Source organism: Podarcis liolepis, assembly GCF_965112155.1.
Source record: "Podarcis liolepis genome assembly, chromosome: 5".
NCBI classification, from domain to species: Eukaryota; Metazoa; Chordata; class Lepidosauria; order Squamata; family Lacertidae; genus Podarcis; species Podarcis liolepis.
In genome coordinates this window covers 37,843,894-37,864,637 of record NC_139556.1, presented here as the reverse complement: position 1 = coordinate 37,864,637, position 20,744 = coordinate 37,843,894, and the positions used below count along the sequence as shown (strand labels likewise).

Genomic DNA, 20,744 nt, shown 5'->3' with positions numbered 1-20,744 from the left:
CATGGTTTGATAAAATCAAAAGCCTAGTTTCCCCCATATTGTTTCTTCTCCAGTAGAATGCAAATTACTAAAGAACTCATCTAGCAGCAGCAAATTTCTAGAAAGCATTGCTCAAATGCCTAGGAATGATTCAAAAGAACCAAGTACCAAGGAATGGTTCAAAAGAACCAAGTACCAAGGAATGGTTCAAAAGAACCAAGTACCAAGTCATATGAATTAAGCAAAAGGTATGTAATGCAATGTGACTTAATTATGTAAGGAAAGCTATTTATAAAAAATAATAAATCATAGGGTATTTCACAATGGGGAGGGGGACCAAGGGAGAGGAAAGATCATGAGTTTTAATTTGTTTTAGTCTGTTCTATTGTGCTTTTAACTTTTTGTATGTTTTAAATTATGATAATTTTTTAGTAATAATGTCATTGTTTTATCTTTTTTGTAAACTGCTTTGAAGTTTTTTTTCAACAATCAAGCAGTATAGATAGATAGATAAATAGATAGATATGAAATAAATAAATAACTCTTCACCATACTCTTTTTGTCATCTGCTAAAAACACTCTTGTCTGGACAAGCCTACTGAGATACTTAGACAGTTGGGGTAATTTTTTATTTGTTTTAGTAATTTAAATTTTCTATGTATGATTATGAATTTTTCTCAATTTTTTTGCACCCTGCTTTGAGGGGTTTTTTTTTACCATCAAGTGGTATATAAATAACCAAAGAGGAAATCAAAGAAATATTGGCGAATGTAAGCATATTCAAGTCAGCAGGTCCTGATGACATTCACTCAAGTATCCTATGGGAGTTACGCTGGTCTCTCAGAACCACTAGCAATTATGTGTGTGAACTCATGGAAAATGGCATGGTCCCAAAAGGCTACAGAGCACAAGTAAAGTGCATCTTTTTTATTTTAAAAGGAAAGCAGAAAAATTATTCTGGCTTCTGCATTTTAAAATTGGAGCACATACTGAAGCACAGAGAAGAATATGAGTGGCTAGCATTCAATGGTTATAAATTGTACTGAGCCAAACGAAGTTGCTTTTTTAAGAAGCTAGACTGGATTAGGTAGAGAATAACCCACTGATATATCTTAGCTATGCCGAGGCTTCTGATCTCCGTCTTCATGACAACCACACCAGAAAAGTTATTTGGGAGGGTAGCAACAAACAACAAACTATCGCAAGAGGGATATAATTTGTTGAAAAACTGCACAAAGAAATAAAATAGATCAGTATCAAATTGTAAAGAGATTTCCAGCCGTGCTGGTAGTTCTCTCTTCAATTTCTTAATCAACACAGCTGAAGATGACCATACACCATGTTGGATCCAAAATAAAGGGATTGCAAACACTAAAATGTTAGATGTATCTATGAAAAGTAAGGTGCACAGCAATATGATAAAAACAAAAAAAGTTGTATATTTAAAACAAAGAACTATACAGAACTATACATACAATACTGTGGGCAGGGGAGACGAGGGAGAAAAAAATTTAACTGGGTGAACAACTGCACTTCTAAAAACTTCAGCTTATAGGGAATAAACTGAATTAGTCAATGTGATGCAGTGGAACAAAATAGCAATGCCATTATAGACCACATTAAGAGCAAAACTGTCTTTAAAATACAAATGAATAACCATAGCATTCTATTCAGCACTGATGAAGATCTCATTTGTGTTCAATTCTGGGCAACAGAAGTCAACAACAATGTAGATAAACTGCAAAAGATTGATAATATAATAAGAGCAGCTTTGCTGGATAAGAACAAAGATCAATCTAGTTTAGCATCCTGCTTCTAACACTGCCTAGTCAGATACATCCAGAAAGCATACTACCAGGTCATGCAGGTAACAGCCATCCCCTACTGTTCATCATCCCCCAGCAACTAGTCTTTATTAGTTTACTCTGATGGCAATATTTTCCAAGTAAAGAGATAAAGGCAAGTAGGAGAGCATGGGCCCTCCTACATTATATTCAAATTTAGAATGACAGCACTAGTTAGGAACCACCACTTTCTAACTGAACTAATACATCTTATGGCAGACTTACTTGGCAGTAAACCTCACTGAGTTCACTGATATTTATACCCAAGTGTGCATGTATAGATTTCAATCTAAGTTCTTAAAAACCTTAAAGATCAAATTCCAGAACATTAGTGCATGCATGTAAACACCAACTTCTGGGAGGAAAAGGTCTGGGCATTACTTGTTTTGAAAATCACTCAGTTGGAAAGTTCTATGCATACATCATGTGAATAAGACATAATAAGGTGTTTTTATTCTACTGTCCCTCTATCAATGTAAGGATTTTAAATTTGCTAGAGACTAAGGACTCATTTTCATTTAGTTGGGGAACACACAAATGGCCTGTTAAAACAAACAGCAAAGTAGTAATGGATTCTTACTGCAAAAATGGCATTTCTCTGAATTTTCAATCAAGTCTTCTTAAAGCTACTCAACTGTATCATTAGAATATTTACCAAAGCAGCAGTATGATGTTATTAACCACTGATAACTCATATATATGTGCATAACACACAGACATGCAAAAAAAAAAAAAATCCCTGCCAGGAAAAATACACTTTTTAAGCCAAACCAGAACTATTTTATAACTCATTATTCCTTTTGCATATTTTTTTTCAGAGTCATCACTACTTTCCCTAAAAATATGCACTACCACAAGGAAACTTTTCTGCATTAAAATATTACTGTATTCTATCATTATTGTTCTTGAGATAGGTACAGGCGCATTTTTTTAAATCCAAAAAAATTCAATCCACTGAGGATGTCAAATATATGGTCTTAAACTGTAATATTGCTCTTTTCCCAATGAACATCTGGCGCAACTTTCAGAACATTTATGACCCGACTTAATTTATTTCATAGCAGAAAAAACATTTACTGCATAGTCTGCATCTACCCATCAAAAAAGCCTGTCCAGGGAGCAGGCCCCCCATAATGGTTTTTCTATGGCAGAAAAATAAAATTCCCATTTTACGTGAAACTTGTTATATTGGGTAATATGAACTTTACCAAATTCATAAAAATCCAGGAGGATGAGAAGCATAAAAAATGAGTAACATCTTTTACATACCAATATATGGCATGGGATAACTGTACTCATTGCACCAAAGGAACCAATTTATTTATTTTACTTACTTATTCATTCCATAAAAATTTATACACCGTATGATTGTAAAAAAATCTCAAAGCTCTTTACAGAAAACAAAACTGTAAAATCAAGAAAAAAATTACAACCCTACATTAAAACCTACAAAAGTTAAAGTAATAAAACAGATTAAAATTATCTCAACTTTCTAAGCATTTTAGTAGCCTTGTCTAAACAGGAATGCTATTAGCAGGTGCCAAAGAGTATGGTGAAGGTGCCTGCTTTATCTCAATAGGCAGAGAGTTCCAAAGTGCAGCTGCTGACAAACTAAACAATTTTGTTCAAATAGCACTGAAACTACCTTTTTAAAGTATTTAACCCCACTTCTTTTTAGGTATTAGTAACAATATACAACAAAAAATGTGAGCAAAGGACCCATACACTGCAGGAATACCAAGGGACACAATGCTTCTGTAAGCTATGTTAGCTTACAGTTAGAAGACTACATGACATTCTTCTGCAAGAACCATGTTAGTGGGGGCCAAGTCACATAATATTAAGAGAAACTGTGCTTAATTTGCACTGACCAGTGTTGCTAAGCACAAAGCCCATAGGAAAGGCATTCAGCAGTTTTCAGGAACTAGTGGGAATTGCAGATAAATATCAGATTTACAATAGAATTATTTCTGGTTTCTTTGCTGCCAAGAGTAAATGCACATTGTACATAGTGTCGAACTTTATGAAAACGACGCATCCTTTCTGAGAGGAAGTGTACAGATTAGAAACATTATTTAGCCTTGTTTGCCCAACCACTGGAGAAATGGGAAGGTTCTGCTATTCAGGACTCTTCTTCCCCACCCCATTTTCTTTGGCACCACAAAACTAATGCCTTTACCCGTGTACCCCTTCTGGATGTAACTTCGTCTACAGAACCTATATTGTTCATGTACATCACATACTTGCTTGATACACACTCACACACAGACAGAGAGAGAGAGAGAAACACTGTATTTTAAGTTAGATATATCTTACAAATGGAGCAGCTAAAAATCTACAATCTGAAGCATTTTGTTTTAAGACATATATGTATGCATATATCTCTGTGCGCACAAACAAACACAGAATGAATCCAGTTCTCAAAGTGAATATCCTTACATAGCAAAAACAGGATCATACACACTCTAGAGAGAAGCATCAACAGGCTTGGGGGAAAACCAAGTTGTGTAGAAGTAAAAGCAAATTAGAAATCCCTAAGGTGGGGGGTACTCAAAAATCAGGACAACGACTGAGCATGCTCAGCAGCTATAGAGTGCAGACTGACTGTTGCAGGGGGGAAATACAAAACCTAGCGGTAGGCTAGAAAGAGCATGGTGGTTGGCTGACACCCTGAATGGGAGGCACTCCATGCTGCAATCTTGTGTCTTCTATTTTAAGTGCCTGTCATAAGAAAGTGCAAGTGCATACATGGAAATAAGCATCAAAAGTGGAAAGGTCTTCCAAACACTGCTTCCATTCAAACCCTGCCTTTCATTCTGGAACAGATTGTGTAGCACCCTATCTGTCAGAAAAGACATACTACAATCACAAAAGTCATTGTGGTATAGTTAGTGGCAAGGATATCTCACTTACAGGGGAGAAGACAAAGCTTCAGATCTCTTTTGAGTGAGAGTCACTAGGTGACCTTGGGCAAGTCTTTCTCTCAGCCTAATCTATCTCAGATTATATACTACTCTATACTGCTAAAGCATAGCCAAGTATGCACAGAAAATGCATTCAATTTAGCCAGTCCAATAAAAAGGCAGGTTATTTCTGGATCCGTTTTACACAGGAATTACATTTTAGGCTGGTCCAAACTAAATCAACAATACCAACACTTATAGGTTGATTTACAATATTTTGAACTCTTAAGATTTTGAACTCTTTAAGCAAGATAAAATTGACATACTAAGAATAATATTTCATGATTTTCACAAATACAAAAGTTAAACAATCCTATTGAAGTTAAACAAAAGCCTATTGAATCAGCAAGCCAAATATAGTCAAAAGGCAGTTCATAGCTGCACAGCAGCAGTGTTGCCATTTTGATTTTGCCTTTTGTGGTAGGATGCAACCGGCTAAACCCACACCATTCATGATGCAGAGGGAAACTAAACTCCCAAGACAAAAAGCAGAATCTGTCTCTAAAGGCTAAAAAAAACCTGAGAATCAACCACTCAAAATGCACCTATCAAGACTGCATGACCAACAGTCAATTCAAATGGAAAGCTTTGCTACTTGGGGGGGGGGGGGAGTAACTACCTGTTGAACCTATGCTGAAAAAACAGAGACAAAGTGAAGGGAGTTCCATCTCTCTGGAAAACCACAGTAAGCCACTGAGCACTCCCAGAGGCAGAAAGAAGTCCAGATAGAGAAACAGTCTCCCAGAAGCCTGCATTATATTCACTAAATTAAAAAAGTATGAAAAAGATTATTACTAGAGATGATGTGTTTGTGTTATATAATCCAACTGACAAGGTACACTCCATTGCAGACTACCATCTACTTTGTGTGGTACTTGGCTCAACCTCAAAGCAGGTAAAACATTATTTGAGACCCAAGACAGCAAATGAAAATGTGCAGTTAACATCCTGAATTTCTACGAATTTTCCATCTTTGAAACACTTGTGTTAACAAGGGAGACTACTGACAGAGTAAGCCATTCTACTTTCTGCACACCATAATCTGGACATTTGCAAACTAAAATGTTTATTTTATTCCTAAACTCTTAGGAATATGGGTATAGGGAAATCCTGGGGAAGACTCAGCTTTAAAGCACTTCTATGCAATATCTAAAAACCATGATATTTATAGGTATCCATTATATGCATCATTACTATGAAATAGTGGTTTTGTGTCAGAATTAGTGAAAATAAACTGTAGATGCCAAAAAATTATTTTCAGTGGGACATGGGAAGTGTACTCCTTACCCACCAGGAAGGACAGAAAGTAGTGTTTTCCATGCTACTTGACAGATGCTGAAGATGCTTATGAGTGCACAGATTGACTTGTAAATTAGAGATATTAAATGTGTAATTTGTAACACAGTTCAGAATCTAAAGAGATTTAAAATATTGCTGTAAAAATGCATTGTGTCTCCTACGTCTAAAATAAAGCCTCTGATTAATCTATCCTCAATATGGGAGGAGATACTTTAAAAAGCAGTTTGAAGTAAGTTTATAAAGACGGATGCACAAGCATCAGAATATAACACATTTTGCATTCATAAAGGCCCAAAGTTCAAAACCTAGAACTCCAATTAAAAGGTGTATTCAACAGTAAGGCTGAGAAATACCTTCCTGAGGTCATGGAGTGCCACTGCCAGTCCAAACAAGCAATATTAATCTAGGCAGAGCAATGGCCTAACTTATACACACTCACAAAGTCATAATCAGAAAAAAAACAATGCCATTTTCAGTGCAAATTAATGTATAGGTTACTCACCATTTCAAAGTTTCTACTAAAACACAGATCATATAGGTACTGCTTGTACTACAACTATTACTGACGAAAAGAGGACCAAAAGTTGAGACTTAAAACTGTGTACACAGTAACACTTGTTAATTGTTAACTTCATGTTTAACTTGTATAACTTTACAAATCTGCACATTCTATATACAACTTTCTAAAACACAAGTTAAGTAATTCCAGCTGAAGGGGATGCCATTCCACATCACTTGAAAGAACTGAGGAAAGGAACTACACTCAAAGGAACTACAACAAGAATCAATCAGGTATTTAAATTTACCACTATGTACCAAAACTATATGATCTCACACGTACACACAATAAGAGAATCTATTAACTATCTATTTTAATGACTTTCGAATTGGCAAAGTAGAATAATTACACCTTTTGCAAATAAAATGTAAATCTTAAGGAAATTAAGGTAAACTCTACTACCTCTTTCAGGATCAAATATCCACTCTTATTCACATACTATGACTTACATTGTAATCATATACAGAGTAACAGCTAATTTTTAAAAAGCATACAATCTTTCAGATTAGAAATTCTACCTATATTAGGCTGCAGTCCTAAACACATGAACATGTAAACTGCATTGAACACAGAAGATCTTACTTCCATGAAAATATCCACAATTACTCCGTTTATCGGGTATTTGAAGTGTACAGCAATTTAGATTTTGATAACAATGCCCCTCCTAAAAAGAGAGGATGAAAAGACAGATATACTACAGAAACAGAATTTAAAATATACAAAGTTATGTATGAGATATCAAGACATCCCATTCTGTTTTCATTAAAGTTAGGTAACTAAATTTACAAAATCCAAACTACAGCACTGCCTTAATCATATCTACTCTGAAGTAAGCTCTATTTAATTCAATGAGACTTATTCACAGGTACGTGAGTTTAGGACTGAAGTCTCCCAAGCCCACTTACCTGGGAGTAAGCCCCATTACGTTAGGTATTACATTCCACTGAAAGCAATGGAAGAGGATTTACAATACGTAATTCTAAGCATGTATACTCAAAAGTAAAGTCTCCCCAAGTTTAAACAAGCTCAACCAAGTATGAACAGGATTGCAATTAGCTGCAACTAACTTCTGTTTGATCATGTACACTGTCTTTCATATTAGCGAACAGGACATATAATTACTTGTCTCATCAAGTTAAGTAGGAAGTACAATTTTCTACAAATGGAAGAAGTGAAATATTTCCAGGCTACATCCGAGGAAGAAATACCCATGCCACAGCACAACTACAATCCTTAGGTACCGTAATTGATTCCAGAGGAGTAATTCTGAAATAGGTATTTTCATTTATTGCTTTTTGTATATATGACTAAGAAATTCCTTGTACAATATTTCTATGCTTATCAATAGGTTATTTCTATATATGAGTTGATTTAATTTAAAATCTATTGGCTTAACAAATGGTTTGGATTATTTTTGTTTGTCTAACAGCACAGCCATAGATATGTTTTCTCAGAAATAAGCCCATCTAAGTTCAATGGGACATGCAACATAGCACTATACATATTTCCTTGGAAGCAATCTGTGTTCAGCGAAGCTTATTCCCAAGGATAAGTTTGCAACCTCAAGCTCTAAGAAATGTTGCTAATATTGCAGCCTAAGACAGTGGTGAGCAGACCTCAGGTTTGCAGAATCTACTTATTTTTTACCTTAACTCCAAGACCCAACAACTAGAGCCAGGTACAAAAGACAGTCACTTAGAATTAAAGAAAAGGATGTCTCTGAGCAGCTACTGATCAAAAGAACCAAAAATGAGTTCAGTTACTTCCTACAAAAATCTATTCTTGGTTACCCAAAGGTTTGCTTACGTCAGCAACTTATTTGAGGAGGGGGGCACTTTGTTGTTCTTATTGTTAAACAATTTGAGACTCAGATCTTTGGATTATTGCAGTAGATCAAGAATATCTATCAGTAGATTCTGATCTAACTTCTGCCTGTGCCTGGCCTAAGAGATTCATTTTAACCTTGGGATGTGTGAAGAGATTTCAACTTATTAAATGGCTGGAGGATTCTCCAATACACTGGTGACACTTTACTGTTCCAGTATCAAATATTTAACCTTTGGATTCTCCGTGCTACAACTTCACACACACTGTCCAACTGTGAGTTAAAAGAGCTGTCTTTCAATTATGTATTGGAATAAGAACTAACAAGTTTTCATTTTTAAATGTTTTTTAATGCTGTTAGCAGAAACACCAGTGGCAAGATAATTTGAATTTTCTTGCTCTATGATCAAAAATCTTACCATGTAAAAGCAGCTCTATTATTCATATATTTAAAATGATCAGTGATATAATTAAGTTATCACTTTCATGCAGTGTGAATTGCTTGCTACAATATCAGCAGCACAAATATACTATACACATTTACCTGGCAGTAAGCCCACTGAACATAGTCATACTTCTGAGGAAACATACACAAGTACTGCAAATGTGGTAAATTAATTGAAAGATGGAATGTAATTTGAGCTAATAAAAAAATTAAGTTTTGTTGCTTAAACGAGTATTTTATAAGAATATGTATCTTTCACCAATTAAGAATACCTAACATTCAAAAGATTAGAAAAACCACCAAAGGGTTAACCAGATGTAACAAACTGTTTGGTAAGCAGTTCTGAACACTTGAGATTCCAATTAGAGAAATCTAGAGTAAGACCACAGAGCCTCTCAATACAAAATCTTTACAAATTTAACAGCCTCCCACCCCATAAAACCACCTATCTCATCAGTATTCTTTCTGAAGAGATATTAGCCTAATGCTAGTATACTGTACTGAAAGAGTGTTCCCACTTTCATTGTTTCTCAAATTTACAAGCTACAATTTAACACAGAATCACTTCCCTGTAACATGCTGTTTCTATTGGGGGAGGTGAAAGAATTCACAATGTTAAACAATGTAGGCATTTGCAGATGCAACATAAACTACTGGATGAAAGTTTTGTTAAGAACCAACTTCCTAGTTCTAACTGCTTTGGAGTCATATTATCAATGCAGTATTTTAGGACTGTTATAGAAAATTGTCTTCTCATCCCTATGTATTTAAAGTGATGCTGCCATCAACCATGGGTACATCAACCACCCCAACACTTTAACAGAAAATAGTTACTGCAGTAATAGTCTGAAGCTTATTAGGTACTTTTAAGTAGGACGTAACACCCCACATTAAATGCATGTTAAATAATGCCACGAAATAATTTTATTCCAAATGGCCACTAATACTCTTTGCAATCATACTTTTAAACATATAAATATGCATTAATCTATGTGGCATTATCATTTAGGAGTCTTATTTTACTAGCTATAATAAAACACAAAAATTGCAACTTATGAACAACCCTCAATCTACTCATTCTACAGGCAAGAAAAGGAACAACACTAAGTACTGTAAGTTGACTCAGTGTGCATTTTCTATACTCCAAAAAGGAGCATTTTCCAGAAGACAAAAGGAATTACAAACTAACCAACCAGATCTTTGTCACTACAACTGGTAAAGTCTTAAACAGATGAAGCTGCAATCCTAGATTGCACTACACCATGTATCGCATTATACAAAAGACACTGAAAGAAACATGCTAGATAATCGCTGCATAATTCTGATGCAACAGCTGTATGTGCACTACTGCTTTCCACTTGAATTTCATCTCTACCTTTTAGTGCCAGGCCTAGGCCTGAGCCTGCCAGATTCTAGCTGCTGCAAATCAGCGAGGGGGGAGGGGAGCCGAGGCAGGGGGGAATCACAGCAGCTTTTTTGAAAGAATTACCTAAGGGGGAGAGAGAAAGCGATGAGTCGACAGGGGGACACAGGTCTCCCTTTGACTGAGGGTGGGGGTGGGGAGTACAGGGAGGGTGGGGGGAATTTAAGACATATGGGTTCCACCTCCCCTAAGGAAGAAGAAAAAATGAAAAGCGTCCCCGGCCCAGCCAGGCCAGGCCTGCACAAAATTTGGGATACAGGTCAGGTCTAAATCGAAGCCATCCTCCTGGTATCGCCTTTTGTTCCTGCTGACGATCTCTTTGATGATGGCGGTCATGTCTGGGAGCCGGGAGCCGCTCAGGAACAGCGCGGATAGGCACGGCGGCGGCTGCAGGGCGCAGATGGCTCGGAGCCTCGGCGGAGGAGGCTGTTCCCCCACCTCTCCCCGCCGCCGGTGATGAAGAGGGCGGCCGCGGCGGCGGCTGGAAAGCGATGCTGCTGCTGCTGCTGCTCCTTCTTCGGGCGCTGCGAGGACGGCGGCACCGCGGACAGGGCCCGCTGCTGCTGGTTGCGGCGGCAATTCAGGCGAAGGCCCCGCAGCAGCACAAGGGCCCTGGCCAGAAGGCGGCGGCGGCGGCTGCTGCAAGGAAAGTCCTCCTGCCGCTGCTGCAGCTCCCGCCACTGGCGCGGCTCCCCTCAGCTCAGGCAGGCTATACCTTGAGCGCGGCGGCGGCGGGGGAGAAATGGGGCCCCGAGTCTCCTTAGCGCTGCTGCTGCCTGGCGAGAAAGAGGAACCGCCGCCGCCGCCGCGCTCCCTTTCCCTCTCGCTCGAACGGCGGCGCTCCAGCACAAACGGTGACAGCAGCTCCGCGGCCGCGGAGGGGCTCTGGGCCCCCGGCTGGCTTCCTTCTCTCCGCGCCCCCCGCCGAGCACCGCACCCCGCGTGAACCGGGGCCGGGCGGGCGAGCAGGCTGAGGCTTTTCCGCTGAAGGCGGCCGGCTTGAAAGTTTCGGTGCTCCTTTGGCTCGCACCTCCGGTGGTTGGGGGGGGGAGGACAGCAGGCGGGGAAAGGGGGGAAGGAAAGGGAGGGGGAGGCGGCTGGGCCTGGAGGGAGGGAAGGAGGGAAGCGGAGAGGGAAAGAGCAAGCTCAGGTCCTGAGGGGCGCGCGGGGCTGGAGGCTGCCCCGTGTCATTTTCCTTTTCTCTGCTGCCGCCGACGTTATAGTTCCTTCTCCCTCAGTCCATCGGGGCGAGCGCGCTCCCTCGTCGCCTCAGCGCCAGATCTCTGTCACCGCGAGCGAGCGCCACCCCCCCTCCCTCACACCGCCGCTCCCGCGTCGTCGTCGTCGCCGCTGCTGCTGCCGTCTCCGCCGCGCGCCCGGCTTCCACGAGCGTCACTGCCGTCAGTTCGTCCGACCGTTCCCCAGCCGTTGGGCTGTGGCTCCCGAGCCCCAGCGCCAACCGCCTGAGCTTCAAACTGCCATCATGGCTGCAGTTTCCGAGAGGAGGGGGGTGGAGGAGGAGGAGGAGGAGAATGAGGGAAGGGAAGCAGGGAGGGGGAAGGGAGAAGAGGGAACGGCAGCGAGAGAGGGAGAAAGAAGCAGGGGGGGGGGGAGAGACTCAGAGAGAGAAAGAGAGAATCGGAGCTACGGAACCACTCCTCGCTTAGGTCCTTCCGCCGTTGCTGCCGCCGCGTACGAAAAAATTAGTTCTCCACCGCCACATCACCGCCTCCTCGGCTCCAGCGGGCTCGCTGCGCGCTCTGGCCAAGTAGCAACCCCCTCCCCCTACCGCCACCGCCGTCCGGGTTCCTTATAGCGCCTAACGAGAGGAGGTTTGGCTCTTCTCACACGGAAGGGTCTGGCCGAGACATAACCGATCAAAGGGGGGGGGGAGGAACAGGGAGAGCGCGCGCGCGCGCACACACACACACGTACTGAGTGGCGGAAGGATACAATAGACTATTGCCTCATTTCAATGACGGGCTAATTCCCTGCGGAGTCACGTGACGAGCGCTAGGAGCGGGGGTACTTCCCGCTTCCCCGTCTTCCTAACCACCGCCGCTGCCAGCCTCGACCGCGCTCCTATGCAGCGACAGGGCTCCCCCCCCCCCACTTAAGTGGTCAGGTTTTTTGTACTTTAGTAACAGGGACTGGAGATATTAGACGTTGGCCGTTGCAAATCTTGTCGTTGAAGTCCGGGCCGTTTGCAAATATGGTAGTCAGTGACGGGGGGGGGGTAGCCTGACCTCGCCTGCTCTTGCGCTTTTTGCAGCAGTTTGGCTTTTGTAGAAATCGGCAGGTGCAAGTTTGCAACGGTTATCGCCTGATAACGTCTGCAGATACGTGCGTGTGTGTGCTTTAATGTTGGTAAAATTAACAGTTTGGGCCTTGGAAATCTGGTTCCTTCAGCAGCATTATTCGATTGAAAGCGGTGGGCGAAATGGGTGGCTGCGTCGTCCTTTCAGCCGGGGCTCGTTATGTGAGTGTTGGATCCTTACAATGTGGCTCTTAGCCTCCTGCGTGGTGCTGGATCTTTAAAAAATAAAAAAGTGTTCTATCTCAGTGCTGTAGACACCTGTAAACTTTTAACAGGGAAGGGTTGCCTTTCGTGGCTTTGCGTGCCTAGTTGCTGATGTCACTCGGCGCTCAAAAAACTGACAGCAAAGTCGTCCTAGTCACCAGTGGCTGCAGGAAAAGAGGAGACAGGCAAGGCGAGTCGGGGCGATCGTGCACGAGCAAGTAGTGATCAAAAGCAGCGGGGCGAATACAGGGAAGTGCCAAGAGCAGCCCTGAACGCGGTGGCCCCCAGGTGGCTGCAATGCAGCGCGAACTATCAGCAGCCACCCTTCGCTCCATGGCTTCCGTCTGAGCTTGGTCTTTAACAGCGAAGCATGGCAAGAAACGGATGCAGCGGTCGCCAGGGCTGCTGCGCCACCTATTGCCTTGGAAGAGGAAACCGCAGTTGCAACGAGCGCCCACAACGCCCGCCCTCACCCCGCCGCTGTCCTGCTCCTCAAAATTCCCAGGGCCACCGGCCCAGTCGGCCCCACCCACCTCTCGTTAGGGCGCCCAAGCTATGCTTCAGTGCTTGCACGTCAAAAAAATACAGTAAAGAAATACATGGGCTACTCCTTAGAGAGAAGGGGTGGGGAAATGCTCACAGCCAAACAACAGCGAAAAGCAAAACTGATCACACACCTCTGCTTTCCCAACCTTTAAAAAATGTTCTCCATTATGTGGGCTAGAGAAGGCATTAAAATATTTATCAGTTCCTTAGGATTCCATGGTCTTATGTGGAATTTTATCTTGCACATGCTGCAGATTTAGGGCTGCCAACCGATAATTTTTAGCAAACTAGATCTTGTGTCTTTTACAGCACTGTGCAGTACTTTGCTTTGCATCAGTTTACAGTCTCCCCCCCCCCCTCAGGCTGATGAACATTTTTCAGCTGATGGTCCATCACCATCTCCCTTTGTGAGGACAGATGGGGAGAATTCATTAGCTTTTCTGCAACATTCCTGTCTTAAGTGGTTGTCTCATGCCTTGGTGCTCTGGTGGCCTGGCTAGTTCTTTGGTAATTTTCCTGCCTTTAGTGAATTTTAATGTATCTTTCTATTATGAGAAAGTATGAGCACTTGGACTTTACTCGTTTTAGTTATTCTGTTATAAACTGTGGCTGTGAACCATTAATATGCACACTTTAGTTTTCCTGCTTCCCTTCCAGGAACTCCCTCATCAAACATCCCTAAAAAGCTTTTAAACTAACTTGAATTTTAAAAAGGCTCAGGTGCTTCTAAAAGGGTTCACAGAACACTCTAGAGAACATGCACTATTTTTAAACCCTGATTACTATCCTACCATTTTTATTACCAAACTCACATCAGAGTGTAATGAAGATTGTGATTTCTCCTCTTTCTTCAAAAGATGTAGAAATGTATTTTATTCATTTATAATAATGGTTGCAACTTCCTACCAGCTAATAGTTTGCTTATGGAATCCACTCCACTTGGGGCTCCGATAAAAGGGGGAGAGCACAGTGGTTTCCTAAACAAAACAAGTGGAATTGCATCTATTTCCTTATTTTGCACATTAGTAGCTATCTCATTGTAACTACTTTCACAGACATAGTTCACTTCAGAATGAGGGAGAAACCTTTAGGACAGTAGATATTTAAGTTGATGCTACACCATTTATGAATGCCATGCCATGAGACTGCTTTGTACGACAACAATATTGCTGCACGCCACTCCAATTCCCGAACGGTGCAGGATTCCAGGTTCCATGCTTACACGGGGTGCAAGTTTCCTTTTGGAAATGAGGCATAGTGGAGACTGTGGTGTCTTTATGTTATGTGGTTTATTTACACATATATACAGCCCAAGCCTGCAATGGAGAGGTTCACAGCATTAACACCTCAAAAGGGTCTCGTTTCTCCCATAGCTGCAGCCTTGCATTCAGCCACAGCGCTCTCTGCCTTCATCAGCCAGCAACCTTTTTTTCCTTTGGGTCATATTACAGCCAACTCTCAACTCTGACCTTGTTGTTTTCGCTATTTAAAAACTGGAGGAAGGGCCCTACTCATTTGGTGTCTAGCACAGAGTCCCCCCTCTCCTTTGCTCTCTTAATGGCCTATCACTTTTCCTTTGCTCTTTTCTTAATGGCCCATCATTAGGAGATTGCCTGAAGCTTGCCTGGTTTATATTTTTAGCACTTTTCGATACAGGGATTTAAAAGGTCTGGCACCCAGTTTAATCCCAAGCCCTGATTAAATTCTAACACTTCCTGGATCCATGTATTATGGATGTCTGGCACCCACAAACTCATAGCATTATGCTCTCATGAGGAGAATAGCTATTCTAAGTATCAGTCCACCAGTCTTTATTATTGCACTAATACCCCAAGTCCATTGTTACTGTCATCAAAACATCATTGCTATAAAGGAATTGTTTAGACAATAACATTTGAGTTCGCTCGCAGTCCAACTTTATTGGACTTGTAAGTAGAGTTCTAGGAATATTTTTTTGGGAAAGCCCATGAACTTAAGCTCTTGAGAACTGCATGTAGATGATACATGTAATAACAGGTTCAAAGAGAAGATCCAACTCCAACTTCCGTGCCTTGAACATATCATGTGAAATTGCTGTGGCGTGTACATAACATAATTGGAAACTTCATCACCATGCATTTGGGAAATAATTGCATGCTCACATACATTTTGTTTTTTCTAAGGCAACTTCAGCTATTCCTAGGGAGGTGTTGGTTCTCCTACATCCTTTCTACCTCCAGATGCTTACTGTGAGAATTGTGCAATTGTGTATTCATTGAAATCATTTGTACCTGCTTTAATTAAAAATGGTTTTGCATTTTCAAGGTTATTTCCTATCTAGGAGCCTCTAGAGACACATTTAATGCACGCCTCAGATTGCACGAGGGTAGAAAAGATTGGGAGGGGGGAGATTGCTTCACCTTGGTAACAAGGAATCCTTACAGGGCAGGAACTAAGGAGGGGGCAAGAACAGAACAAGCTGGTCACAGATGAGGCCTCTGGTGTCCCATTTGCATATTTTTGTCTACAAACATTTCTGAAGTGTTTGAAGAGGGGAAGCCCCTATTCACAGCCATACTGTCTGATTTTCTTTGCAGCAACACTGCATGTTGACATCACAGCTCAAGCAAGGCAGTTCTGGTACATCATTTATAACTACCGTAGCTCCAAACAACCAGCTGGTTTCAGAAGGAGGTGGAATGCACTCCACATCCTCCTCAATGGTTGTATATGATTACTGCAATAGAATGAAACTGGCCTATACTAGGTGCTAGGATCATCTGTATAAGTGCTACATTTTTTTCATTCTTTGCAAAAACTCAGCACATCTACAGTGAGGATGTAAAAGTTAAGTAACCTCCTAGCGCTTGCTTCAGCCTTTCAGCCTTTTCAAAATCACTGTTAGGCCAAAATATGTAACCCAATTATTGCTATGTACACCTGTATTCACTACTTTTTACCTCCCAATTATTTCCCTATATAAAAACTAAATCCCAAAACAAAAATGATGGAACAATGCTACCAGTGCAAGCCATGCTAGGTAGCATGTTCCAAACCAGCAGCTGAAGACCGTTAACTGATAGTTAAGAAAACTGAGGTACAGTGAGAAAGCAAATACTTCAGAGACCTATAATGGGCTATATAGCTCGCCACTTGAAATGTGTCTCAGTACCCACATTAACAAAAGCAAATGGCTTTAATTTCTAGGCCTACTTGTCTCAGTTTAAATATATTATCATCCAACAGCTCAGCCCGTGCTGGACATTAGCTGCAAAACCATGAAACAGTAGAACAAACATTAAATCAGATGTACAGTGTAGGGACTTACTACACATACTTGCCTTTAAAAAAATTTAACTTTGCTAGGGGCAAAATTGTATCAACTCAGGATTTTCTCTTACAAGTCACCTTTAGCAGCAGCTATTTATATAGCAAGCTCTTCAGGGTAAAGAACACATCTTAATCTGTGTTTGCAAAGCACAGTGTAAATTTAAAGTCCTGTAAAAGTGGAATGTCCGGGAATAATAAAGCTGTATGAGCTTTATAATGAACTGTTTACCTCTCAAGTGGGATGAAATAGAATCCTCCAAGCCAGTTTTTGTTTGGTTTGGTAACAGCTCCCCCATCATTTTCCCCCACCCACTTTACAGAACACGACAAGATGAGTCACACAACTCTCTTTTCGGGAATGTCAACAAAAGAGACCAAAGACTGTGAAGAATTACATAATAAACTATATTAAATGGAAATTAGCTTGCCATTTGCAAACTGCAAGGCTGACAATTTTCATACAGTAGTAAGGCCACTGTAGTTAAACCAGTGTTTTCATTATTAGTGGAGTAATATGGAGTAGCCCTCTGGATGTAGTCTAGCAGATGTAGACCAGTGGTATGTAGGCTTGGTCAGATGGTAGGTAGTCCAACAATCAGTCTCCACCAAAAAAACAGTAAAAAGCCTGCCTGTTAAAAGCCACATCTTAACAAGACAGCAGAACAAAACAGGAAGGCTTACTTGAGAAGGGTATTCCATAATCCTGACATGGCAAATGAAATGGCCTTCTTTCACAAAGTCAATGGTGGAACCCAGTGCAGGATCTCTTGAGTTCTCAGGAATGAATGTATAGAATATGGTCCCTAGGCCATTCAGTGTTTTTCCAGACACCTTGAATTAAGCCCCCAAACAAGCAGAAAATCAATGGAAATTACAAAGGGGCATAGTAATGTGCTCTATCCAAACAGCCCCAGACAAAAACCTGACAGCAATCTTTTGGACCTCATGCTTTTCAATGACAGCTCCACGTAAAATTTAGTAAGGGTGACTAGTTTGGAGTTTTTAAAACATGGAAGAATCATAAAGGTTTATTTATTTTGATTTTCATATCCTACTCTGGTTTGGGGAGGTTGTGGGAGCTTATTACAGAATTAAATTTTATATATTCCACGTCTGTCACAAGACTCAAAACTGCAGTGTATAAATTATCCCAGAAGGAAAAGAGGAGACTAAAAGTTGGCCAAGGTCCAACTCTCATTAGTAAAGCTGCTTAACTAGTACTTATCCTAGTTCACACTGTGGACTCCATAGAAAGCTCCATCTTATTGCAGCTCAAGTAAACTAACAGTTCATCCTTCTGATTCTTCAAATTTCTTCCAATATGTTCAGTAAAAAAAAGACAGGTCACATGATTACAAGGGCAGAGTTAAGCAAGCCTACCTGGTATGGGGAGGAAAGAGTTATGGTGGATGCACTAACAAATCTGAAATAGAATTGGGAGCAGGCAGTGTTTTTCCTCCCCCCTCCCCCTTTGCATCCGTGGGACCCCTTTACTCAAAATGTTCCCTGCAATGGTCCCAGTGAGAGGGAAAATTAGTAAATCAGCTGGTACTTCCACGCCCTGTTTCCCCTTCTCAGGATTGAGAGGACTTTGGGATCCAGCATTCCCTCTTTTTGCCACTAGCATGACAGCAAGAAGAGTGAAGGGCAGTTCTGAACATGCAAGAGGGAGATTTCCAAGGACAAATGTTTTCATTCATGGATCTCCCTCTTCCCTAGCCCCATAGGATCGTTCTATAAATCTCCTATTTAAATAAATGGGACTTAACTTTGGCTGCATTGTGCCCATACTGTACATAATATCCACATCATAATATATAGATTTAACAAGGGGATCTGCAACAAAAGTTGTTGTGTATAGTACTCCTATTCAGGGCACAAACCACTCAGGAAACCCATCTGCTGTGCCTTCCGCCACCCACACTTCTGCTTTTCCTGTTCCCCACCCACCCAACAGACAACCGGCATTTCATAGCCACTGAGCATGCTCACTGAATTGGTATATTTGGGGTAGGGGGGCTGCCCCCTTAGGGTCTTTTTTTCTAAGGGGGGGGGAATATTTCTGCAAATCTTGGGGCTTGTACAAGTCTGCTGATACCTCTCTCTTGTACCTGGATGGTGTCAAGGATCAACACTCAGAGAACGAGTTTGCTATTCATATATCATATGAATTTGCAACTAGCTGGTACATTGTAGTGGTCAGACAGTGTCAAATTCAGATCTGGGGGTATCTGGGTACAAATTCCCACTCAACCGTTAATTTCACTGCTTGATCTTTGGCCAGCCATTGTCTCTCAGCCTAACTAACCTCACAGGGTTGTTGTACGGATACACTGGAGAGGGGAGACAGATATCTATGCCACCTTGATTTTCTTGTACAGTAATAAAGAATATATATAAATATGATTAATGCAAGAGTGTTGAAGTAATTCTATAATTACTACCTAGTTCAGTTTGCCATAGCTTTCCAACCACTCAGAAATAAAATGAAGTGGTGACATACTGTTTTACAAATACATTCAAGGGCATTCTTCCACATGCAGGTAAATCAGAAGTTGCAGGTGGCCTACTTACAATAACATAGCTCCGGGTTATAGAGATAGGGAAAGCGAGCACAGCTGAACAGTTAGGAAAACACAGCATCTGGAACCATTTTATGCCTCATCTATCAATCTGCTTTATGGGACTGGAGAATTAACATTTCAAACCACACATCATTGCTTCATGACTGATATATCCCAGAACTGTGGTCATTACTTCACCCCAAAGCAATGCGGATGGACATCTGCAGAGGTCACATTGAAGGATCATGGGTAACTACCTTCCAATGTCTTTCAATTAAAAGTTGCAATAAAATTTTATATGTTATAAAGTTAGCAGAGACTGTAAGAAATATTCCAATATAACCCCACATTTCCACATCTCCAAAGGTCTTTTAAACATCTCAGTAAGCTTATATTTCTCAGTGACAGCAGGGGGGCAAAAAAAAACCCATGAATACCTTCAGATAAATGCAGCAGTGTTTTTTTAAAGAGTCATTTCAAAGTTAAGAGTTTCTGCACAACTTAAGAGGCTTGGTGTCATACAGTGTAGCTCTTGTATTATTTGATATTTCTACCCCCACCCCCTACCCCCCCCCCAAAATGAAGACACATTGAGGAAGTGTTGTATTAAGAACTATTTGTCATGCTGGAACAGGTTGGCCAAGCTATAGGAAATATATTCGATCTACTGCTTCATCCCCAATCCCAACCCACTATTTCACCAATGTAGCGTTGAAGTTGGAGAAGGGCAGGATCTACTCTTACAGGCTTTTATGGTTCATTGAAGCTGTAGAGATCTGCACAGTCCTGCATCAGCCACAGGGACTGGAGTTTCCAGAGAAGCAGGGCAGTCTCAACTCGCTCAGCATTGAATTCACCTTCACTGGCACAAGCCACTACTTGCATAACAGCAGCTTAGGCCAATAAAACAAGGTCAAGGTGCTACATAGAATGTTATCTCCCAACGAAAGGTTTGCAGAATGTAAGGGTTTGTCTATACGGTGTCAAAATTGGGTACAGTAGCAGCTGATCCCAGTAGTTATACTTGATAAAAATCTGGGAGGGAAAATACTTATACTGTACCATAAGGACAGTGAAGTAGGGGCAAACAAAGCACCCACAAATCTGTAGACAGTCTTTTTCATACTAGAAAGTACAGATTAAGTCACGGGGCAGTATTCTAACAAGTCCCGTCAGGATTTCCTATTGCGCAACAGAACTTCCCTTTCTCTCCTGCGGTGAGGCCTATGACGATAATGAATGCCATGGTTAAATTTTATGCCACATTTACCCACTGCTCAATTTTTCTTATTGATTCTGTGGGTCATTCTTCAACCCTGTATTGCCTGTTTGTACTTGGGAGGCACCCTGAGAATACTTTGGGTGCTTTTCAACCAAGTTTTACTCAGAGTAGACCCATTAAAATTAATGGACCTAACTTAGCCATATTCATTCATTTCAATGGGTGTGCTCTGAGTAAAACGTAGCT

At 41.2% G+C, this 20,744-nt stretch overlaps 1 protein-coding gene and 1 long non-coding RNA gene across 2 annotated transcripts in view; one reads left to right on the top strand and one right to left on the bottom strand.

The window, feature by feature from the left end:
• Positions 1–12,294, bottom strand: part of PTEN (phosphatase and tensin homolog) — a 53,864-nt gene extending 41,570 nt beyond the window's left edge. The window contains exon 1 of the mRNA XM_083503169.1: positions 10,594–12,294. Within this exon, the coding sequence (XP_083359295.1) occupies positions 10,594–10,672 (79 nt within the window). The 5' untranslated portion in view covers positions 10,673–12,294. The remainder of the gene's footprint in view (positions 1–10,593) is intronic.
• On the top strand, positions 565–7,949 carry LOC310706895. The gene is made up of 2 exons (XR_014526231.1): positions 565–6,877; positions 7,747–7,949. It is a non-coding gene; the product is annotated as an uncharacterized lncRNA (long non-coding RNA).
• Positions 12,295–20,744: the final 8,450 nt, after the last annotated feature.